General features: G+C 47.1%; 1 protein-coding gene across 4 annotated transcripts in view; it reads left to right on the forward strand.

Moving 5' to 3' along the window:
- Positions 1-26017, forward strand: part of nr1h4 (nuclear receptor subfamily 1, group H, member 4) — an 81030-nt gene that overhangs the window by 21556 nt on the left and 33457 nt on the right. For all 4 annotated transcript variants that reach the window (XM_059978551.1, XM_059978552.1, XM_059978555.1 and 1 more), the window contains exon 3: positions 20714-20854. In XM_059978551.1, the coding sequence (XP_059834534.1) occupies positions 20714-20854 (141 nt within the window). The remainder of the gene's footprint in view (positions 1-20713; positions 20855-26017) is intronic.

The following is a 26017-nucleotide window of genomic DNA, read 5'->3' on the forward strand; positions in this document are numbered from 1 at the left end:
TCACTGCACACATACAGAAGTTTGTCAAAGTTTTAGATGTCCTAAGGAAGTAAAGACACTGCCATGCTTTCTTCGCAATTGCACTTACGTGCTGTCCTCTGAAATAGTAACAGCCAAGAACACCTAATGCGGGTTGTTGACCCTCGGCACCTCTGACCCTCCAGTGAGGACCGGCTGGCACTTTCCCTTCCCTCCAGTCTATAATCCATTACTTCAGACTTCTGAGATATTCAGAATTAGAATCAGTTTTATAATCCCTCAACAAATAACGTCATGAAATTCATTGTTTTCCAGCAGCAGGAGAGGGCAAAGACATAAAATTACTGTACAAATAAATAATACATAAGAAGGAACAACAATATCATGTTCATTGGCTCGTGGACCATCCTGAAATCTGATGGCAGAGGGGAAGAGGCTGTTCCTGTCACTGAGTGTGTGCCTCCAGGCTCCTGTACCTCCCTACTACACAGTATAATGAAAAGAGGGCATGCTCTAGATGATGATGGTCTGCAGAGGTGGGTGCTACCTCCCTGAGGTACTCTGTCCTGAAGATGTCCTTGATGGGGGTTGTGCCTGTGATGGAGCTGGCTGAGTTTACAACTCTCCGCAGGCTCTCATGATCCTGTGCAATGAAACCTCTACACCAGCTAGTGGTTCAAGCAGCTAGAGAGGCTGTGCCTCAGAGCCAACTTTTGTCCACCTGATAAAGCCCCTGTCGATCATCTGCCACTGTGTGCATTGAAGTTGCGTTGTTGCTATTACCTAGCAAGGTTAGGAGATGAAGAAGTACCCGCTATCGATCATTCCACTGCCAGGTTGAGTAAAGTGTCCTTGGGACTGGAGCCAGGGCCTTGGTGATAGGTTTACAGTGAGATAACGACTTGTGCAACCTTGCCCAGGATCTGAGGTGATGCTGCTGTAAACAACACTGCCAGACCAATAAAATGGGGCATGTGTGACTCTATCAGCAGACCGGTTTATCCATGACAAGTATATAAATGCCTCGCAACGTCCATAATCAGTCCATTATAGATAACGCCTGAATCTTGATTGAAAGTTACTATACTGGTAAATTGGTTCTTTATTGTCATGTGGGCTGAGGTACAGCGAAAGGCTTGTCTTGTATATGTTCATGCAAAATCAGCTCATTATACAATGCAGAACAAGGTCAACAATGACAAAATGCAGGAGAAAGCTTTCCAGCCACAGAGAGTGCAGTACAGGTAAACAATAAGCCCAAAACAAGGTGGATTATGAAGTCAAGAATTCATCTTAACAACTGGGGACCACACTTACTGACTTAAGCACTTGACCCCTACGGGGGCACCAGAGTCCCCTGACCTGGGCCTGACTGTCCCCAGGTGTAGTCCATCTTCCCGGTGGATCCTTCCTCTCCCTGGGAGCTTCTGTTGGTGTTTCTGTAGCTCTGGGTTTTTATGGGGGGGGGGCTGCTAGCCCTCATTCTATCTCAACTGAGAACAATACAAGAGTCTTATCTCATTGGGGTGGAGTTGTCATTGAGCGTGGTGGTACGTGCTTACTGGGCTTTGTACCTTCTGCCTGATGGGACAGGGAAGAACAGAAAATGTCCAGGGTGGGAAGGGTCTTTAATTATTTTGGCTGCTTTACTGAGGCAGCAAGGTGTAGACAGAGTCTGTGGAGGAGATGCTGGCTTCCGTGATGTGTTGTCTGGGTGGCACAATAGTGAAGCGGTAGTGTAGCAAGCAGTGCAGCACGTTCGATTCCCACCGCTGTCCCTAAGGAGTTTTTACTTTCTCCCCGTGACCATCTGAGTTCCTTCTGGGTGCACTGGTTCCCTCCCACAGTCTACAGACGGAGACGTTAGGGTCAGTCCGTTGTGGGTACGCTATGCTGGCTCCAGAAGCCTGGCAACTTTTGCAGGCTGGCAGCACAATCCTCGATGTACATCTCACTGTGTCTTTTGATGTACATGTGACAAATAAAATTAATCTCTAATCTTAGAATTGCATCTACAACTCTCTGCAGTTTCTTGTGGTTACTGCATTGTGTACTTTTCTACCAGAGGCTAAAGAGGCAAAGTCACACAGCATTGATGCATCCCTCCTGTTCCGGAACTCCCTTCAGGGACCCGTTTACACGGATCTTATTGAGTTCCTGGCTTAGAACAACTAACAATTAAATGTAGACCATTCTATTTGTCTTGGGAGTCCTCATCCATGATTCTGACCACAGCTTACATGCCACGAGTGGCTCATTGTAAGCAAGCACCCACAAAACTGCTCAATGTTGTGTGTGAACAAGAAACAGCTAATTCTAATTCATTTCAAATTATAGTCAGTGACTTTAACCAGGCTTGCCTGAAGAAAACACTGCCCAATTATCACCAGCACGTGACCTGTTGTATCAGAGGTCCCAACACACTAGACCACTGCTACACTACGATAAAGAACACCTATCGTTCCTTCCCAAGACTGCATTTTGATAAGTCAGATCATTTGGCTGTACTGCTACTACTTGCATACAGGCAGAGCCTAAAGAGCAAGGCTCCAGAGATCAGGACAACGGCAGGCACAGGAACAGTTACAAGATTTCCTTGAGTCAGTGCACTGGGCCTGTCTGAGGACCTGAATGAATACACCAGGGTCATTACTGACTTTATTAAACAGCTGTGGTTGAGTGTGTCCCCACAACACAGTTCAGGGTTTTCCCCAATCTGAAGCCCTGGATGAACAATGAAATCCGGAACCAGAGAGCCAGATCAGAGGCATTCAAGTCTGGAGATGAAGAATGCTACAAGAAATGCAGGTATGATCTCTGGAAGGCCATCTTTAGGCCAAGTGGAGATTCCAGACTGGACTGGAATCAATGCACAGCTGTGGCAAGGTTTGAATGCCATAACCACCTACAAAGTTAAATCTTGTGACATAGGGGACAGCAGAACTTTGTTTCCAGATGAGCTCAGTGCCTTCTATGCTTGCTTTAATCATCAGAACAGAGAAGCCCATCTCACATCATCATGTCTCCCGATGATCTTTTGGTCTTACTGTCTAAAGATGACGTGTGGCTGAGAGTGAACCCAAAGAAAGCATCCGGTCTGGACAGAGTATCTGGCTGAGTATTGAGGAACAATGCTGACCAACTAGCTGGTGTATTCATGGATATCTTCAACCTCTCGCTCTGGCAGTGTGTGGTACCCACTTGCATCAAGCAGACTTCAATCGTACTGGTGCCCAAGAAGAGCATGGTAACCTGTATTATTGACTATTGCCCAATGGCACTTGCATCCACAGTGATAAAGTGTTTTGAGAAGCTGGTATTGAAGAATATCAGCTCCTGTCTCAGTCACGACTTGGATCTGCTCCAATTTGCCAACCAAAGCAACAGGTCTAGAGCAGATGCCATCTCATTGGCTCTTCGTACAACCCTGGAACATCTGGACAGCAAAAATATATACATCAGTATGCTCTTTATTGATGACACCTCGGCATTTAACACCTTCATCCCCTCTAAGTCCTGGGCTTCAATACCACCTCGTGCAGATCCCAGTCAGTTCAATTGGCAAAAACATTTCCTCCACGATCTCCATCAGCACAGGAGCACTGCAGGAATGTGCACTTAGCCCCCTGTTCTACTCGCTTTATACCTACAGCTCTGTGGCCAAGCACAGCTCCAACACCACATTCAGTGGTGCTGATGACACCACTGTTGTGGGCTGTATCAAAGGGAGTGACGAATCAGCGTACTCAAGGAGATTGAAAACTTGGCTGAGTGGTGTAATAACAACTACCTCTCACTCAAAGACAATAAGACCAAGGAACTGATTGCAGACTTCTGGAGAGGGAAACCAGAGGTCCATGAACCAATAGTTATTGGAGGATCAGAGGTGGAGAGTCAGTTGACTTTAAATTCCTGGGTGTCACAATCTCAGAGGACCTGTCCTGGATCCATCATATAAATATAATTGTGAAGAAACCATGCCAGTGCCTCAGGAGTCTGCAGAGATTCGGCATGTCATCGAAAGCTTGCTAAACTTCTTTAGATGTGTGGTGGAAAGTGTGCTTACTGGGTACATTATGGCCTGGTATGAGAGCACCAATGCTTTTGAGTGGAAAATCCTACAAAAGGTAGTAGATTCTGCCCAGTACCATGGCTAAAGTCCCCGCCCCCCCACAAACATTTAGCACATCTATCTGTGCCGTAGGAAAGAAACATCCATCACCAAAGATCCTCACCACCCACGCCATGCCCTTTTCTCTCTGCTGCCATCAGGGTGAAGGTACTCACACCACCACATTCAAGATCAGTTACTACCCTCAGCCATCAGCCTCTTGAACAAAAGGGGATAACCACACTCGCTTAAGAACTCTTTTATCTTGTTATTTCATGATCGTTATTTATTGGTATTTATTTATTATCTGGATTGGCAGTTTGTTCACGGTTTACAGTTTACAGATCCTGTTTACGGTGACTGTTCTGCAGATCTGCTACGTATGTCCACAGAAAGGAATCCCGGGGTTGTATATAGCGACATGTATGCACTCTGATAATGAATTTTACTTTGAACTTTTTTCTGGGTGCACTGGCTTCCTCCCGCATTCTGCAGATGGACATGTTAGGGTTAGTCAGTTGTGGATACGCTATGCTGGCACTTGAAGCCTGGCGACTTTTGCGGGGCTGTCCAGCACAATCCTCAATTTGACCCAAGCAAGACATCTCACTGTGCCTTTTGATGTACATGTGACTAATAAAATTAATATTTAATCTTTGAACTCCCTGCATTTTCTTGTGGTTGCTGCATAGTGTACTTCTCTGCCAGAGGCTAAAGAGGCAGAGTCACACGGCATTGATGCAACCCTCCTATTCTGTAGCCCCTTCAGGGACCCGTTTACACTCAGTTGCTTGTATATTACTCACTTTTCCATCAGCTCTCCCCCAGAATCATTGCTCACAGGATAGGACAGGCACCATTGTGGCATAGTGATTGGCACAACGTGCAGGGCATCAGAGTTGAAAGATCAATTCTGGCACCTTCCGTAAGAAAGCCTGTATGTTCGTCTTGTGTGTGCTCCAGTTTACTCTATATCAGTTAGTGTTACAATAGAGCTCAAATTGTGCGGAGGAATCTGTGCAAGTAGATACACAGGTTGATAGGATGATCAAGTATGCCTGCACTAAGTTCAAAAGTTGGGAAGTCGTTGCAGCTTTATAAAGCTCTAGTTAGTCCGCATCTGGAGTGATCGCCCCTTTATAGGGAGGATGTCGGGGCTTCGGAGAGGGTGCAGAAGAGGTTCAGCAGGACACTGCCTGGATTAGAGGACATGTGCTGGAACGAGAGGTTGGACAAACTCGGGTTGTTTTCTCTAGAACGATGGAGGCTGAAGGAAGATCTGATAGTGGTTTATAAGATTTTGATAGGCATCGATAGAGTAGACAGCTGATATTATTCCCCCAGGGAAATGTCTAATATCACAGTGATATTAAAGTGGGAGGGGGGAAGTTTAAAGGAGATGTCTGGGAAGTTTTATTTTGACAGAACGGGTTTTTACACAGCAAGTCAGGTAGTATCTATGGAGAGAAATAAATAGTCAACGTTTTGGGCTGGGACCCTTCATCGTGACCCGTTCATTCCCCTCCATTGATGCTGCCTGACCTGCTTAGTTCCTCATGGAAGGACAAGGAGCCCAAACTTGAGGATCCAAAGGGGAAATTGCTATTCTAAGATATTCTACATGCTGTCCGTGTGGAGTTTGCATGTTCTCCCTGTGACTGCATGGGTTTCTGGCTTTCTCCCACATCCCTAAGTCATAGCAGTGGTGGTGAATTGGCTCTCAGTCACAGAGTCACAAAAGCAGGCTTCTTGGCCCAACCTGTTCATGCCAAACGAGATTTCTTCCTGAGCTCGTCCCACTTGCCTATGTTTGGCCCAAATCCTTCTAAACCCTTTATTAAGCTACTTCGAGATACAACATGGAACAGGCCTTTCCGGCCGTTCAAACCACGCTGCCCAGTAACCCATCAATTTAACCCTCACCTAGTCACAGGACAATCGAGTGCTGAGTTCCTCCACATTTTGTGTGTATTGCTGTGGATTTCCAGCATTTTCAGAATCTCTTGTGTTTACCATTTGTCCTCTATTAGTTGTACATTTTGTCCTCTTTGCATATCGAATGTTTGTATATCTGTGTCCGTACAGCTTCATATAAATTCTAATGTACAGTATCTCTTTAGTTTCCTCTTTAGTCAAAGTTCAAAGTAAATTTTACTATCAAAGTACCAGTATGTCACCATATACAACCCTGAGATTCGTTTTCCTGTGGGTTGACTCAGCAAATCTATAGAATAGTAACTATAACAGGATCAATGAAAGATCAACTGGAGTGCTGAAGACAACTAACTGTGCAAAGGCAAAGATTAGATTAGATTCAACTTTATTGTCATTGTGCCGAGTACAGATACAAAGCCAAATGAAATGCAATTGGCATCTAACCAGAAATGCAAAGAAAATGTTATTTATAAAATAACTGTGAATAAAAAGTAAGTGTTACAGCACACAAATATAAAAGTACTGAGACAGTACAATATGGGTGCAATACTGCTTAGCGTGATGTGAGGTTCAGCAGGGTCACAGCCTCAGGGAAGAAGCTCTTCCTGTGCCTGCTGGTGAGGGAGCGGAGGCTCCTGTAGTGCCTACCGGATGGGAGGAGAGTAAAAAGTCCATGGCTAGGGTGAGATGCATCCCTGATAATGCTTTTCACCCTGCCCAGGCTGCGTTTATGGTAGATGTTCTTAATGGTGGGCAATTGGGTGCCGATAGTCTGCAGGGCAGTTTTCACCACCTGCTGGAGTGCTTTGTGGTCCGATACGGGACAATTGCCATACCTCGCTGAGATGCAGTTGGTGAGTATGCTCTCAATGGTACGGCGGTAAAAGTCCGTCAGTATCCTGGGACAGAGGTGAGCTTTCTTGATGCTCCACAGGAAATAAAGACACTGTTGCGCCTTTTTGATCAGGATGGAGGAGTTCAGGGACCAGTGGAGATCCTCAGAAATGTGGACACCAAGGAATTTGAAGCTTGATACACGCTCCACTACAGCTCCGTTGATGTAGATGGGGACATGAATGTGGCTCCCAGCATGCCTGAAGTCCACAATGATCTCCTTATTTTCTGGGTGTTAAGGGCCAGGTTGTTGTCAGCACACAACGTGGCCAGGTGCTGGACATTGTCCCTGTAGGTCATCTCGTCATCCCCTCTGATCAGGCCAATCACCATGGTGTTGTCTGCAAACTTGATTATGGAGTTAGAACCATGTACAGGAATGCAGTCATAGGTGAAAAGGGAGTACAGAAGAGGGCTCAGCACACAGCCTTGAGGCATGCCGGTGTTCAGGGTGAGAGTGAAGGAGGAGAGATTGTCTAACTTAGCAGATTGGGGTCTGTTAGTCAGAAAGTCCAAGGTCCAATTCCAGAGGGATGAGCTGATACCAAGCTGGCAAAGTTTGGCGATTAGCTTAGAGGGGATCACAGTATTGAATGCCGAACTAAAGTCAATGACAGCATTCTGACATAAGAGTTGGGGCTGTCCAGGTGGGTCAGGGCAGAGTGAAGTGCCGTGGAGATGGCGTCCTCTGTTGACCTGTTGGTGCGATAGGCAAATTGATGGGCTTAGGGTTTGCAAATTGATGCAAGTATAAACAAAAAGCAATAAATATTGAGCACATGAGTTAACAAGATAGAGTCTTCAACATGTCTGCAAGAAAATGAATTTTCAAGACAGCATATAGTGACATGTACGTACTTTGATAATAAATGTACTTTGAACTTTGAATGTCAGCACAGTGAAGGGTCTTGCCACTAATGGTGTACAGTCCCTTTGTATTTTAACTTCTCAAAATACATCACTTCACAATTATCCCACTTAAACCACATCTGCCATTCCTAGACCCACTTCCCCAGTTGATTCAAATCTCAAAGTAAATTTAGACAACCTTAGACAGAATGTTGTGAAAAAACAAATAAAAATATCGAGTGAGGGGAAATTCTATGGACCAAAACACCTTGTTAATGAGAGACCCCGATGAGAATGGCCAAACTGGTTCAAGCTGACAGGAAGGTGACAGTAACTTAAATAACCAGGCGTTACGTTAGTGGTGTGCAGAGGAGCATCTCTGAACACATGGCATGTCAAACCTCGAAGTGGATGGCAGAAGCCCATGAACATACACTCAACGGCCATGTTATTCAGCTCAGGAGGTACCTATACAATACTGTGTGACTCAGAGACGCCAGCTGCCATCAGGTCTGACCTGTCTCTGGAGCAGTAATTGGGGGGAAGAATGTTTTACAGAGCTTAAACATTATGAACAGCCATGAAGCATAAAATATTCATTACATCTGAGATAGACTATGTCTATTGTTTTAATGAAGCCACAACTGACATATATAGTCCTGTGGGCAATGCAACCTTCGAGTTATCCACAGCACACTTCTTCAATGCCTGCTGTACCCAGGTGCCAATTACTGAGCAGTGAGATTGTATCATGGACGTCGATGATTTTGTTTCTCTGGGGACTGACGCCAGATCAACAATTCATGACTCTTCCTTTGTTAATTTACTAATTTGATGTCGGTTGGTTTCACCGCAGTGTTAGTTTGACCGAGTCTGTGGAGAAACAAGGGGAGTTCAAGTCTACGGATCCCTTGTGGCTGTGCAAGTTGATAGGGTGGTTTAGAGGGTGTGTAGTTTATTGGCCTGCGTTAGTCAGGGGACTGAGTTCAGGAGCCACAAGGTAATGTTGCAGCTCTATGAAACACTGGTTAGACCACACTTGGGAGTTTTGTATTCAGTTCCGGTCACCTCATTATAGGAAGGATGTGGAAGTTTTAGAGAGGGAGCACAGGAGATTTACCAGGATACTGCTTGGATTAGAGAGCATATCTTATGAGTATAGGTTGAATTAACTTGTGTTTTTTCTCTTTGGAGTGAAGGAGGGTGAGGGGTGACTTGATTGAGGTGTGTAGACAGAGTGTGCAGGGGAGGCCAGATACCAGAGGACATCTATTTAACGTAAGTTGAAGAAAGTTCGGGGGAGATGTCAGAGGTTTTTTTAAAAGTGGTAGGTGCATGGAATGCACTGCCAGGGAAGGTGAGAGAGGAAGATGTTATGTTTTTTAACATCAATGCATGAAACGAATTCAAAGCAAAGGAAGAGAGCTGAGAGATGAGAGTCTATATTCAAGTTGATGTGAGGTAATGTGAGGACATACACCACGTACTTTTACATATAACCATAATGAATCATACAAACAACAAAGAATGCTTAATCACACAAGATACTTACAATATTACTGAAATATGAAGTACACAAAAGCAGATACAATACGGACATTTAAAGGACTCTCAGATGGGCACATGGAAGTAAGAAAAATGGAGGGTTATGGGCAGTGTGGGAGGGAAGGGTTAGAGTGGACTTCTAAAGGTTGGCACAGCATTATGGGCCGAAGGGCCTGTACTGAACTGCACTGTTTTATGTTCATTGTTCTAGTAATGAGAGAGTGAAGAGGTTATTGAGAAACAAGAGGGTGCGGGATTGATGGGGTTGCTCTGCGAGCTAGCACAGACTGATGGGCTGAGTATCCTGTGTTGTAAGGAATTTATGACTCTATAGTATATAATGTACCTTCCTCACTATCAGTCATCTGACCTACAGACAACCGTAGGAACAGGCAGAATCAAAGGGGAGAAGTCAAACATTTGCCGGGGTGGGTATGTAGAATGCACTGCCAGGGATATCCCGCTGGAGAGTCTCAGCCCGAAACACTGACTGTTCACTCATTTCCATAGATGCTGCCTGAGCTGCTGGGCTCCCACAGCATTTTCTGTGTGTTGTTTTGCGGGGGATATGAGTGGCGAGTTTATTCACATGGAGTCTGGTGGGTAGATGGAGATGCCAGAGAAGTGATAAAGGAGACTACAATTAGATTAATTTGGATTGGATTCATTTATTGTTGTCATATATTCCAAAATACAGTAAAAGCTTTTGCTTTACTCAACATGCAGGCACATATTTTCACAGGTAAATACTCTGATGTGGGAAAAAGAAAATAGAATGCAGAATATAGTGTTACACTTGCAGAGAGTGTGTGGCTGACAAGAGACAGTCCTGATGAAGGGTCTCGGACTGAAACATCAGCTGTATATTCATTTCTGTAGATGCTTCCTGACCTGCTGAGTTCCTCTAGTATTTTGTGTGTGTTGCTCTGGATTTCCAGAACCTGCAGATTCTGTTGTGTTTAAGAGAAGTGAAGTGCAAGGTCACGGAGCTGGATTAGGAGATGAGAATAGAGATCAGTGTATGAGAGGTCCAGTCAGGAGTCTGACAAAGTGGGGTAGATGTTGTCCTTGAGCCTGGTGGTATGTGCTTTTAGGCTTCTGTATCTTCTGCCCTGTAGGAGAGGGGAGAAGAGAGAATGTCTGAATGAGTCTAGGACCCCACTAAGGAACACCAGGCCATTGTCTCCCACACCATCACCAACCTTATTGACCCTGGTTCCCATCATCCACACCTCCCATTTTTACCTCTTACCCAAGACCCACAAACCCATTTGTCCAAGTAGATTCATTGCTCGTTCCTGCCCCACTGAACTCGTATCGGCTCACCATGACTCTGTTTGATCCCCCGATTCAGTCCCTTCCTACCTACATCTGAGACACCTTACACACTCTGGATCTTTACAAGGATTTCTGGTTCCCTGGCCCCCTTAATCTTATTTTTATTATGAATGCTTAGTCCCTATACACCTCTATCCCCCACCAGGAAGGTTTTCAAGCTCTCCGGACACCAGACCCGACCAGGAAGGTCGCACCACACCAGCTCTGTGTCCAGCACATGATCCTGCCATCTCCAACGGGATCCCACCACCAAGCACATGTTTCCCTCTACCCCACTTTCCACTTTCCACAAGGATCGCTCCCTACACAACTTCATTGTCCATTCGTCCTTCCCCACGGATCTCCCTCCTGGAACATCCTTGCAAGTGGAACAAGTGCCACACCTGCTCCCACGTCTCCTCCCTCCCTACCATTCAGGGCTCCAAACAGTCCTCCCAGGTGAGGCGACACTTCACCTGGGAGTCTGCTGGGGTCATCTACTGTGTACAGTGCTCCCAGTGTGGTCTCCTAAATATATCGGTGAGAACTGATGTAGATTAGGAGACCGCTTCACTGAGCATCTACACTCTGCCAGAAGAAGCAGCAGCTCCCAGTGCCCACCTATTTTAATTCCACTTCCCATTCCCATTCTGATATGTCTATCCATGGCCAGCCTGCACTGTTGTGATGAGGCCACACTTAGGCTGCAGGAACAACACCTTATATCCAGTCTGGGCAGCCTCCGACCTGATAGCATGAGCATCAACTTCTCAAACTTCCAGTCATGACCCCCCCCTCCCTCCTTCACCGTTCCCCATTCCCTTTTCCCTCTCTCACCTTATCTCCTTGCCTGCCCATCACCTCCTGCTGGTGCTCTTCTCCCCCACCTTCTCTTTCTTCCATGGTCTTCTGTCCTCTTCGATCAGACTGCCCCTTCTCCAGTTCTGTATCTCTTCCATCGTCAACTTCTCAGCTCTTTACTTCATCCCTCCCCCTTCAGATTTCAGTAATCAACTGTTTCTCTCTCCCTTCCCCCCGACCTTTTAAATCTACCCCTTACCATTTTTCCCCCAGTCCTGCCTGAAAAGTCGACTGTACTCATTTCCATAGATGCTGGCTGACCTGCTGAGTTCCTCCGGCATTTTGTGTGTTTGTGTTGCTCTGGATTTCCAGCGTCTGCAGATTTTCTCTCATTGGTAGTGAGTGGTGCCTTTGATCACACCGGCTGCTTTACTGAGGCAGTGAGAAGTGTGGACGGAGTCATGGAGGGGAGGTTGGTTTCCACGATATGCAGCAGTTGCTGTACCGAGCCATAATTCATCCAGATAGGGTGTTTGACGTATCCATGACAACCATTACCAATTTCTCTAATACGCCTGTAAAAACTGGTGAGGGTGAACCCTATTTCCACAGTCTTCTGAGGAAGGAGAAGCATTTAAAGACAGAAACATGGATAGGAAAGGTTCAGAGGGGTGTGAGCCAAACACAGGCAAAGGGGACCAGCTCAGGTAGGCAACAGTCAGCACTGATGAGTTGGGCCAAATGGCCTGATTCTGTGCCCTCTAACTCCATGATTCCGATCATTATTGAATGATCTTGGCAATGTCTTCAGAACTGGAGACAAGGTACAAATGTGTCATGGGGCTCAAATTTCCCAACTATAAAGTTTTCTTCCCACAGTTACAGATTTTTATTGTGTTTTTTCAAATAAAATAATTTATTTTAAATCTAGAATAACCATGATACAGACAGAAGGGATCAGAATCAAGTTTATTATCACTGACACGTCGAGAAATTTGTTGTTTTGTGGCAGCACTACAGAGCACAACATAAAAATTGCTATAAATGACAATAAGAAATCAATAAAAACAGTAAGTAGGTAATGCTACAAGAGAGCAGCAGATGAAGCGGTGTGCACAGCCTGTTTGGAAATGTGATAGTGGAGAGGAAGAAGAGAGAGGGAGAGGGAGGGAGGGAGGGAGAGAGGGAGAGAGGGAGAGGGAGGGAGAGAGAGAGGGAGATGGAGGGAGAGAGAGGGAGAGGGAGAGAAAGAGAGAGGGAGAGAGAGAGAGAGAGGGAGAGAGAGAATGTGTGTGTGAGAGTGTGAGTGTGTGTGTGTGTGTGTGTGTGTGTGTGTGTGTACACTAAGTAATCAGTAATTAGTGTAATTAAGTATCATTAGCTTCATTAGTTTGATGCTAGGTTGTGTTGGTTGCTTACACACATGACGCATTTCAGTCTGTTTTGATGGAAGTGTGATAAATAGACCTGAATCTGGACATGAGTTTGAGGCTGAAGAGCATGTTCTTGTTCTGTTCTCTGTTCTGTGATGATTCCACAAAACTATAAAACATAGAAGCAGAATTATTTTATTCAACCCATCATGACTGCTCTGCCATTCTACTATGGCTGATTTATTACCCCCTCTCAACCCCATTCTCCAGCCTCCCTGTAACCTTTGATGCCCTGTCTAATCAAGGAACTATCAACCTCCACTTTACATATACCCAATGACTTGGCATCAAAGGTTACAGGGAGATGTCTGTGGCAATGAATTCCACAGATTCACCTCCCTCAGTGTTCTAGAAGGACATCCTTTGGTCCCGAGGCTGTGCCCAGCGGGCCGAGAATCTCTTACTATAGGAAACATCATCTCCACATCCAACCTTCCAATATCCGATAGGTTTCATGGAGATTCCCTCCCCATTCTAAACTCCTGCAAGGACAGCCCAGGGCCATCAAATGATAACTTTTTCACTCTTGTGACTCTCCTCTCAGCCCTTTCCTTTCTTAGATAGGAGGCCCAAAACTGCTCAAATTACTCAAGTGCGGTCTGACCAGTGCCTTGAAAAGCCGCAGCATTACATCCTTGCCTTTATCTCCTAGTCCGCTCAAAATGAATGCTAACATTGCATTTGCCTTCCTCACCACCGTCTCAGGTTGTGAACTAGCCTCTCGGGAATCCTTCACAAGAACACCCAGGTCCCTTTGCACCTCGATTTCTGAATTTGTTTCCCATTTTGAAAATAGTCTATGCCTTAATTCCTTCTACCAAAGTGCCTGACTGTACACTTCCCAACACTGTACATCTTAGCTATCTCCGTTGTGGCTGCTTCTCTTTCCTAATCAATGTTTAATCATGAAGAGAAATCAAGAGTTCTACCCAGTGAACCTGGTGATTTCACACAATGTGAACTGAGGCATGGTTTACAGAGCACGTAGGGATAACATTAGTCATCTGTGGACAGAGAGGGAAGTAAAAAGGTTTATAAGGAAAATTAAAATTTAAAACGGTTTAGGTTTAAAGCAGTTTAAACTTTAACAGCACTTCAGATTTAATTTTATTGGACCTGCAGTAGTTATTGATAAAAGCAGTTCTACTTGACGGAGTGGTTTAATGTTTGATTAGAAATGTTATAATCCCCAGTGGGAAGGATTCATGTGTTGGAGATGATGCCTCATTGGAGAGGGACAGCTTTAGTGGCCTCCTTCTGTCTTGCTTCACTGAGGCTGGGCACTGGCCCACAAAGCTGCCCTTCATTAGGGCAACTTTCCTGTTCCCAGCACATCAACAGGATGGGATCAAAAATCATTGAGTGTTCTGGGCAACTAGGAGAAACCAATGTTTTCTCTTCAACTCTGATCATAATAGGAGGTCAATAGCAACACACACAAAACACTGGAGGAACTCAGCAGGTCAGGCAGCATCTACGTAGGGGAATAAACAGTCAATGTTTTGAGTCAAGACCCTTCATCAAGACATAGATGCTGCCTGACTCGATGAGTTCCTCCAGCATTTTGTATATGTTACACTGGATTTCCAGCATCTGTAGAATCTCTTGTGTTTATAAAGCAGATGATACTATTATTGAAGAGAAGGCAGGGAGCTTTATATTCTAGTCCTCTCGAAATTAGTTCTAACATAACATTTGCCTTCCTTCCCACCGACTTGGCATACAAGTTAACCTTCAAGGAATTCTGCATGAGGACTCCCAATCCCTTTTATACCCCTGGTTTTTGAATTCCTGCTGAGTTACGTGTGTTACTACAGATTACCGGCATCTGCAGATGCTCTTGTGTTTACAGGAGGTCAAGTGGGAGTCAAGATATGATTAAATTTTGGCTATGTAAGTATGACAGAGAAATTAGGTACTCTATTGTGTGCAGCAAGACCCCACGGAAACAATGAGGAACCCATCACCAGGATGTTGCTGGAACAGGAGGGTTTGCATCATAAGGAGAGATTGGACAGGATGGGACAGTTTTCCCTGGAGCGAAGGAGGCTGAGGTGCATAGGTTAGGTTTATATAATGTGAGGAGCGTAGGTAAGGGTTATATAATGTGAGGAGCGTAGGTAAGGGTTATATAATGTGAGGAGCGTAGGTAAGGGTTATATAATGTGAGGAGCGTAGGTAAGGGTTATATAATGTGAGGAGCGTAGGTAAGGGTTATATAATGTGAGGAGCGTAGGTAAGGGTTATATAATGTGAGGAGCGTAGGTAAGGGTTATATAATGTGAGGAGCGTAGGTAAGGGTTATATAACGTGAGGAGTGTAGGTAAGGCTCAAATAAGGCTTATATAAAACTCAAAGAGTGGTAGCTGTGTGGAATGAGCTTCCAGTAGAGGCAGGTTCAGTATTGTCATTTAAAGTAAAATTAGATAGGTATATGGAAAGGAAAGGAATGGAGGGTTATGGGCTGAGTGCAGGCCAGTGGGACTAGCTGAGTGTAAGCGTTGGCACGGACTAGAGGGGCCGAGATGGCCTGTTTCCGAGCTGTAATTGTTATATGGTTATAATGTCAGCGGCGTAGGTAAGGTTTATATAATCTGAGGGGCGTTCGTAAGGTTTATATAATCCTGAGGGTGCTGGTATAGTTTATGTAATCCTCAGGAGTGTAAATAAACTGGATAGTGACTGTCTAAAATAAGAGTGCATAGTTAAGACGAGGGAGATTTAAAGTAGTCATGCGTGCAGATCTTTCACAGAGAAGGTGATGGGTGTATGGAGCAAGCTGCCAGTGGTTGTAGAGAAGAGTACAATTATTACATCTCAAAGACATTTCAAATGGATTGACACAAAGATTGAAGGTGTAATAGACAGTAATGGAAGCTGTCAAAGCTTGCAGTGGGATCCAGGCCAGCTGGAAAAATGGGCTGAAAAATGGCAGATGGAATTTAATGCAGACAAGTGTGAGGTGTTGCACTTTGGGCAGACAAACCAGGGTAGATCTTACCCAGTGAACGGTATGGCACTGTTGAGTGTGATGTAATCAAAGGATCTGGGAATACAGATCCATAATTCCTTGTTGGTGGTGTCACAGGTAGATGGGGTCACAAAGAAAGCTTTTGGAACATTGGCGTTCATAAATCAAAGTATTGAGTACAGGAGATGGGATGTTATGTTGAAGTTGTATAAGATGTTGGTGAGGCCGAATTTGGAGTATGGTGTGCAGTTTTGGTCGCCTGCCTACAGGAAAGATGTCAATAACATTGAAAGAGTGCAGAGAAATTTACAAATTGTTTGCCAGAACTTGAAGAGCTGTGTATTGGGAAATGTTGTTTAGGCTCAGAATTTATTCCCCAGAGTGTAGGAGATTGAGGGGAGATTTGATGGAGATGTACAAAACTATGAGGATAAATAAAGCAGGATTTTTCCACTGAGGTTGGGTGAGACTACAATTAGAGGCCATGAGTTAAAGGTGAAATGTTTAAAGAGAACATGAGGGTCAACTTTTTCTCTCAGAGGGTGGTGAGAGTGTGGAATGACCTGCCAATGGAAGTGGTGGATGCTGGTTTTATTTCAACGTTTAAGAAAAATTTAGATAGGTACATGGATGGGAGGGATATGGACTTCTATGGTCCAGGTGCAGATCGATGGGATGAGGCAGATTAATGGTTCAGCATGGATTAGATGGGCTGAAGGGCCTGATTCTGTGCCATGCTCTATGACTGTGACTCTATGGAGAGGAATCAGAATCAGGATCAGGTTTAATATCACTGGCATATGTCGTGAAAATTGTTTTCTTCGCGGCAGCAGTACAATGCAATACAGAAAAACAGAGAAAAACACAGTGAATCACGGTAAGTATACATTAGGTGGCATGTAGTGTAGAGGTTAGCACAATGCTTTAGAGTAGTCAACCCGGGCTCAACTCCCATCGCTGTGGGTAAGAAATTTGTACATTCTCCCCATGACCATATGGGTTTCTTCCGGTTTCCGCCCAAAGACGTACTGGTTGGTAGGGTAATTGGTCATTGTAGATTGTCCTGTGATTAGGCTAGGATTAAACTGGGGGAGGGCCGGGTGGTGTGACTCAAAGGGCCAGAAGGGCCTTCTCTGTACTGTATCTCAATAAATAAATTAATTAAATAAATAGTGCAAAAATGGGAGATTTCTAAAAAATAGTGATGTAGTGTTTATGGGTTCAGAAATTGGACAGCAGAGGGTCAGGAAGGGCTTAGAGCAGAGGTTCCCAACATGGTGTCCATGGACCCCTGGCTTAGTGGTATTGGTCCCTGGTATAACAAAGGTTGGGGCCATTGGTTCAGAGGAATGAGGTCCAAACACCGTCCAGCTCAGGAAGACACATTGGTTGGCAAAAGCATAACAGGCCAAGAGGCCTGCTTCAATGCTTCACAACAGCTAAATATGAACTCTGCCTGACAAATTGAGCTTAGAGTTTTAATTAATCACTTTTTAGGCAAGCAAGACTGATGTGTAAATATGATCGATTAGCAGGTGGTTATTATGTTGTTTAAGCATTAGTTACCAGTTATCTCTTTTTGCAAGTGATTGTATAAATACGGACAGCCAATGGAAGCTGACATGAGGTATTTGTGAAGTTAGTGGTGACAAAGTAGTCAACTGCTGCCGAAGGTTTGCAATGTGCCCAAGGCTTACGCATGATCTGACTTAATGACCATTGTACGTAAGACATAGGAGTAAAATTAAGCCATTTGGCCCATTGAGTCTGCTCTGCTATTCCATATTGGCTGATTTATTATCCCTCTCAACCCCATTCTCCTGCCCTCCCTCTGTAACCTATGTTGCCCTGACTAATCAAATACCTATGAACCTCCACTTTAAATATACCCAATGATGGCCTCCACAGCCGTCTGTGGCAAGGAACTTCACAGATTCACCATCTCCTGGCGAAAGAAATTCCTCCTCATCTCTGTTCTAAAGGGACGTTGTTCTATTCTGAGATTGTGCCCTTTGGTCCGAGGCTCTCCACTAATAGGAGCATCCTCTCCAAGTCCACTCTATCTAGGTCTTTCAATAGTAAATTAATCTCAATGAGAAACCCCCTTATTCTTCTAAACTCCTGTGAATACAGGCTCGGAGTTATCAAACATTCCTCATACATTAACTCTTCCATTCTAAATAACCTTTCACACCCTGACTAATCAAGCACCTATCAACTTCCACTTTAGATACACCCAATGACATGGCCTCCACAGCCACCTGTGGTAATGAATTCCACAGATTCAACAGCCTCTGGTTAAAAAAATTCCTCTGAGTGTATGATCCCGTGCCTCGGTAGGGGTGAGGGTGTTGACAGACCGTGCCTCGGTAGGAGTGAGGGTGTCGACAGACGGTGTCTCGGTAGGGGTGAAGGTGTTGACAGACCGTGCCTCGGTAGGGGTGAGGGTGTTGACAGACCGTGCCTCGGTAGGGGTGAAGGTGTCGACAGACCGTGCCTTGGTAGGGGTGAGGGTGTCGACAGACCGTGCCTCGGTAGGGGTGAGGGTGTCGACAGACCGTGCCTTGGTAGGAGTGAGGGTGTCGACAGACCGTGCCTCGGTAGGAGTGAGGGTGTCGACAGACCGTGCCTCGGTAGGAGTGAGGGTGTCGACAGACCGTGCCTTGGTAGGAGTGAGGGTGTCGACAGACCGTGCCTCGGTAGGGGTGAGGGTGTCGACAGACCGTGCCTCGGTAGGAGTGAGGGTGTCGGCAGACCGTGCCTCGGTAGGGGTGAGGGTGTTGACAGACCGTGCCTCGGTAGGGGTGAGGGTGTCGGCAGACCGTGCCTCGGTAGGGGTGAGGGTGTCGGCAGACCGTGCCTCGGTAGGGGTGAGGGTGTCGACAGACCGTGCCTCGGTAGGGGTGAGGGTGTCGACAGACCGTGCCTCGGTAGGGGTGAGGGTGTCGGCAGACCGTGCCTCGGTAGGGGTGAGGGTGTCGACAGACCGTGCCTCGGTAGGGGTGAGGGTGTCGGCAGACCGTGCCTCGGTAGGGGTGAGGGTGTCGACAGACTGTGCCTCGGTAGGGGTGAGGGTGTCGTCAGACCGTGCCTCGGTAGGGGTGAGGGTGTCGACAGACCGTGCCTCGGTAGGGGTGAGGGTGTCGACAGACCGTGCCTCGGTAGGGGTGAGGGTGTCGGCAGACCGTGCCTCGGTAGGGGTGAGGGTGTCGACAGACCGTGCCTCGGTAGGGGTGAAGATGTTGACAGACCGTGCCTCGGTAGGGGTGAGGGTGTCGGCAGACCGTGCCTCGGTAGGGGTGAGGGTGTCGGCAGACCGTGCCTCGGTCGGGGTGAGGGTGTCGACAGACGGTGTCTCGGTAGGGGTGAGGGTGTCGACAGACCGTGCCTCGGTAGGGGTGAGGGTGTCGACAGACCGTGCCTCGGTAGGGGTGAGGGTGTCGGCAGACCGTGCCTCGGTAGGGGTGAGGGTGTCGGCAGACCGTGCCTTGGTAGGGGTGAGGGTGTCGACAGACCGTGCCTCGGTAGGAGTGAGGGTGTCGACAGACCGTGCCTCGGTAGGGGTGAAGGTGTTGACAGACCGTGTCTCGGTAGGGGTGAGGGTGTCGGCAGACCGTGCCTCGGTAGGGGTGAGGGTGTCGACAGACCGTGCCTCGGTAGGGGTGAAGGTGTTGACAGACCGTGCCTCGGTAGGGGTGAGGGTGTCGACAGACCGTGCCTCGGTAGGGGTGAGGGTGTCGGCAGACCGTGCCTCGGTAGGGGTGAGGGTGTTGACAGACCGTGCCTCGGTAGGGGTGAGGGTGTTGACAGACCGTGCCTCGGTAGGGGTGAGGGTGTCGACAGACCGTGCCTCGGTAGGGGTGAGGGTGTTGACAGACCGTGCCTCGGTAGGGGTGAGGGTGTCGACAGACCGTGCCTCGGTAGGGGTGAGGGTGTCGGCAGACCGTGCCTCGGTAGGGGTGACGCCGCCGTGCCTCGGTAGGGGTGAGGGTGTCGACAGACCGTGCCTCGGTAGGGGTGAGCCGCCGTGCCTCGGTAGGGGTGAGGGTGTCGACAGACCGTGCCTCGGTAGGGGTGAGGGTGTCGGCAGACCGTGCCTCGGTAGGGGTGAGGGTGTCGACAGACCGTGCCTCGGTAGGGGTGAGGGTGTCGGCAGACCGTGCCTCGGTAGGGGTGAGGGTGTCGGCAGACCGTGCCTCGGTAGGGGTGAGGGTGTCGGCAGACCGTGCCTCGGTAGGGGTGAGGGTGTCGACAGACCGTGCCTCGGTAGGGGTGAGGGTGTCGACAGACCGTGCCTCGGTAGGGGTGAGGGTGTTGGCAGACCGTGCCTCGGTAGGGGTGAGGGTGTCGACAGACCGTGCCTCGGTAGGGGTGAGGGTGTCGACAGACCGTGCCTCGGTAGGGGTGACGCCGCCGTGCCTCGGTAGGGGTGAGGGTGTCGTCAGACCGTGCCTCGGTAGGGGTGAGGGTGTCGACAGACCGTGCCTCGGTAGGAGTGAGGGTGTCGACAGACCGTGCCTCGGTAGGGGTGAGGGTGTTGACAGACCGTGCCTCGGTAGGGGTGAGGGTGTCGACAGACCGTGCCTCGGTAGGGGTGAGGGTGTCGGCAGACCGTGCCTCGGTCGGGGTGAGGGTGTCGACAGACCGTGCCTCGGTAGGAGTGAGGGTGTCGACAGACTGTGCCTCGGTAGGGGTGAAGATGTTGACAGACCGTGCCTCGGTAGGGGTGAGGGTGTCGACAGACCGTGCCTCGGTAGGGGTGAAGATGTTGACAGACCGTGCCTCGGCGGGGGTGGTGGACTTATGCAAAGTAAGAAATCAGTTAGAACGGAGCAACCTGACGCACCCACTTGGTCTTCTCTCCCTGCCCTTCTCCAGGGTTCTTCCGACGCAGCGTCACCAAGAACGCGGTGTACAAGTGCAAGAACGGAGGCAACTGCGAGATGGACATGTACATGAGGAGGAAATGCCAGGAATGCCGCCTCCGGAAGTGCAAGGAAGTGGGGATGCTTGCCGAATGTGAGTACCCAACAGCACGCTTCAGGAAACAGCCGCACTCCGGACAATGACCAACCCCAGAACTGTCTCCCATCACAGTAACTCCGCCCAGAATGCCCACCGGCACCTCTGCTGGGGAGGGGAGATCAGAGACATAGCTGGATTTGGGCAGAGAGGGGAAGGGAGAGGGTGGAACAAGGAGGGGGATAAAAGTCAGAGGATTGGTAGCTGGTGGGGCACATTCAGAATGTTCGGGCCCGAACTAGAGCCTTTGGAGGATGTAAGGTGAAGTAAGGCGGGTAGAGATGATGGGGGCAGGGAGGGCATAGAGACGGGAAAGGTGGTAGGAACAGGAAATAGGGTAGAGACGAGGAAGGGGCTAGGGATGAGAAGAGGGTTAGTGACGGGGAGAAGAGGAGAGATGGGGAGAATGATAGAGATGGGGGTTTGTTACACATGGGGAGGGGGTGTTGGGATGGGAAGGAGGGTAGAGACAGGAGAAGTGAAAGGTAGAGATGGTGGGGGGAAAGATTAGTAATGGAGGAGGGGTTTAGAGATGAGAGGGGTGAAGGGATGTGGGAAGGGGGATAGATTTGATAGGTGGAGCCTCACCCATCACAGCCTCACCCGTGCTAGCCTTGCCTTTAGTCTTATACTGTTGGACTGGTTCAACACAGACCAAGACTAGAGCTTTGACAGAGCAACTCTTCCCCTCGCTTTGCCTTTGCCTAGCCACCCTGAAACACACACACACACACCAATACATACGTGCAAACTCACACACATCAATACACATGCGCGTGCGCACACACACACATACCAATACATACGTGCAAACTCACACACATCAATACACATGCGTGCGCGCACACACACACATACCAATACATACGTGCAAACTCACACACATCAATACACATGCGCATGCGCACACACACACATACCAATACATACGTGCAAACTCACACACATCAATACACATGCGTGCACACGCACACACACACACACACACACATACCAATACATACATACAAACTCACACACATCAATACACATGCGTGCACACGCACACACACACACACACACACATACCAATACATACATACAAACTCACACACATCAATACACATGCGTGCGCGCACACACACACTCACCAATACATACATGCAAACTCACACACATCAATACACATGCGCGTGCACACACACACACATACCAATATATACGTGCAAACTCACACACATCAATACACATGCGTGCACACGCACACACACACACACATACCAATACATACGTGCAAACTCACACACATCAATACACATGCGTGCGCGCACACACACACTCACCAATACATACATGCAAACTCACACACATCAATACACATGCGCGTGCACACACACACACATACCAATATATACGTGCAAACTCACACACATCAATACACATGCGTGCACACGCACACACACACACACATACCAATACATACGTGCAAACTCACACACATCAATACACATGCGTGCGCGCACACACACACTCACCAATACATACATGCAAACTCACACACATCAATACACATGCGTGCACACACACACACACACACACATACCAATACATACGTGCAAACTCACACACATCAATACACATGCGTGCGCGCACACACACACTCACCAATACATACATGCAAACTCACACACATCAATACACATGCGCGTGCACACACACACACATACCAATATATACGTGCAAACTCACACACATCAATACATGCGTGCGCGCACACACACACCAATACATACGTGCAAACTCACACACATCAATACACATGCGTGCGCGCACACACACACATACCAATACATACGTGCAAACTCACACACATCAATACACATGCGCGTGCGCACACACACACATACCAATACATACGTGCAAACTCACACACATCAATACACATGCGCGTGCGCACACACACACATACCAATACATACGTGCAAACTCACACACATCAATACACATGCGCGCACGCACACACACACACATACTAATACATACGTGCAAACACACAGATCAATACACACGTGTGCGCGCACACACACACACACACACACACACACACACACACACACATGCAGGTATGTACTTTACGAGATTGGTAAAGTTGAGGTTGCAGTTTGTAAGGGTTTGAATATCGGGAGATTTGGGATTTGCAAACAGGAATTGTTCCTCTAAAGTTTGTGCAGCTTGGTACTGAGATGGAGAGGAAGCTGTTCTACTCCAGTACAGACAGCAATGGAAATATTGAGCTTCTAAAGAGGCTGCTCAAGTGACTCATGAATTGAACATCAAGTGTTATTTATAAATATTGTAGCGAGTCATTTATTCCCATCCTGTCCTGGCTCGCTGCCTGTTCAAAACCCTTCAACAACATGAGCTTACCTATAACGCTGCTACTCCAATCCTAAGCCCTCCAGGCTTGTTCATCCATCGGCTCCTTGTTCAATGACCCATACTGGCTTCCCACTCCAAGGAAGGCTCACATTTAGGATCTCAGCTCAAAACGTCGAATGCTTATTCCTTTCCATGGATGCTGCCTGACCTGCTGAGTTCCTCCAATATTGTGTGTGTTGCTCTGGATTTCCAGCATTTGCAGAATCCTGCGTTATCATCTCCCTCCTTTTTTCCCAATCTGTCACTGTTTTGACCCTGTTGAAAGCAATACTGACATACTTTGTTTCTTCTGAAGTTCAAAATTCAAAGTGAATTTATCATCAAAGTACATATATATCACCGAGCTTCATTTTATTGAGGGCATACTCAATAAATCCAATAATCATATAGAACCAATGAAAGACCACACCAACAGGGCAGACAACCAGTGTGCAAAAGTCAACAAACTATGCAAATATTAAAAAAAAGAGGAAAAAAAGAAATAATAATAGTAATAATAATAATAATAAAAAAATAAGCAATAAATACCAAGAACATGAGATAAACAGTCCTTGAGAGTGAGTCCATAGGTTGTGGGAACAGTTCAGTAATGGGGCGAGTGAAGTTGAATGAAGTTATCCCCTCTGGTTTAGGAGCCTGATGGTTCAGGGGTAATAGAACATAGGGAAACCTACAGCACATTACAGGCCTTTTGGCCCACGAAGTTGTGCCGAACATGTCCCTACCTTAGAAATTACTAGGCTTACCTACACCCTCTATTTTTCTAAGCTCCATGTACCTATCCAAAAGTCTCTTAAAAGACCCTATCATATCTGCCTCCACCACCATTGCCAGTAGCCCATTCCACGCACTCACCACTCTCTGCATAAAAAACTTACCCCTGACATCTCTGTACCTACTCCCAAGCACCTTAAACCCATGTCCTCTTGTGGCAACCATTTCAGCCCTGGGAAAAAGCCTCTGACTATCCAGACGATCAATGCCTCTCATCATCTTCTACACCTCTATCAGGTCACCTCTCATCCTCCGTTGCTCCAAGGAGAAAAGGCTGAGTTCACTCAACCTGTTTTCATAAGACATGCTCCCCAATCCAGGCAACATCCTTGTAAATCTCCTCTGAACCCTTTCTACGGTTTCCACATCCTTCCTGTAGTGAGGCAACCAGAACTGAGCACAGTACTCCAAGTGGGGTCTGACCAGGGTCCTATATAGCTGCAACATTACCTCTTGGCTCTTAAACTCAATTCCATGATTGATAAAGGCCAATACAATGTATGCCTTCTTAACCACAGAGTCAACCTGCGCACCTGCTTTGAGTGTCCTATGGACTCAAACCCCAAGATCCCTCTGATCCTCCACACTGCCAAGAGTCTTACCATTAATACTATATTCTGCCATCATATTTGACCTACCAAAATGAACCACTTCACACTTATCTGGGTTGAGCTCCATCTGCCACTTCTCAGCCCAGTTTTGCATCCTATCAATGTCTCGCTGTAACCTCTGACAGTCCTCCACACCATCCACAACACCCCCAACCTTTGTGTCATCAGCAAACTTACTAACCCATCCCTCCACTTCCTCATCCAGGTCATTTATAAAAATCACGAAGAGTAGGGGTCCCAGAACAGATCCCTGAGACACACCACTGGTCACTGACCTCCATGCAGAATATGACCCGACTACAACTACTCTTTACCTTCTGTGGGCAAACCAGTTCTGGATCCACAAAGCAATGTCCCCTTGGATCCCATGCCTCCTCACTCAATAAGCCTTGCATGGGGTACTTTATCAAATGCCTTGCTGTAATAACTGTTCCTGAACCTGTAAGTGTGAGTCCTGAGGCTCATGTACCTTCTTCCTGATGGTATCAGTGAGAAGAGAGCATGTCCTGGATGGTGGTCCCCGATGATGGATGTTGCTTTCCTGTGACAACACTTCCTGTAGATGTGCTCAGTGGAGTGGAGGAATTTACCTATATCCAGTACTTTTTGTAGGATTTTCCATTCAAGGGCATTGGTGTTTCCATACCAGGCTGTGATGCAGCCAGTCAACATACTCTCCACCACACATCTATAGAAGTTTGTCAAAGGTATAGATTCATGCCGAATCTTCGCAAACTCCTGTGGAAGAAAAGGCACTGCCATGCTTTCTTCATAATATCAGTTACACGCTGGGCCCAGGACAGGTCCTTTGAAATGAGAGCACTGAGGAATTTAAAGTTACTGACCCTCTCCAGCCCTGATACCCTGATTAGGACTGGCTCATGGATCTCTTGTTTCCTCTCCTGAAGTCAATAATCAGCTCCTTGGTCTTACTGCTATTGAGTGAGAGGATGTTGTTGCATCACTCAGCCAGAATTTCAATCTCCCTCCTGTATGCTGATTCATCACCGCTGTGGATTTGGCCAATGACAGTGGTGTCATCATCACATTTAAATATGGCACTGGAACTGTGCTTAGCCTCACAGACATAGCGTACAGTGAATAAAGCAGAGAGCTATTCATACAGCCTTGTAGTGATGGAGATCATGGAGAAGATGTTGTTGCCAATCTGAATGATTCAGGTCTGCAAGTGAGGAAACTGAGGATCCAATTGCAGAAGGAAATATTGAGGCCAAGGTCTTGAAGCTTATTGATTATTTTGAGGGGATGATAGTATTCACCACTGAGCTGTAGTCCATAAAGAGCATCCTGATGCATGTATCTTTGCTGTCCAGATGTTCCAGGGTTGAGTGAAGAG

This window comes from Hypanus sabinus, chromosome 8 (genome assembly GCF_030144855.1).
Source record: "Hypanus sabinus isolate sHypSab1 chromosome 8, sHypSab1.hap1, whole genome shotgun sequence".
NCBI lineage: Eukaryota > Metazoa > Chordata > Chondrichthyes > Myliobatiformes > Dasyatidae > Hypanus > Hypanus sabinus.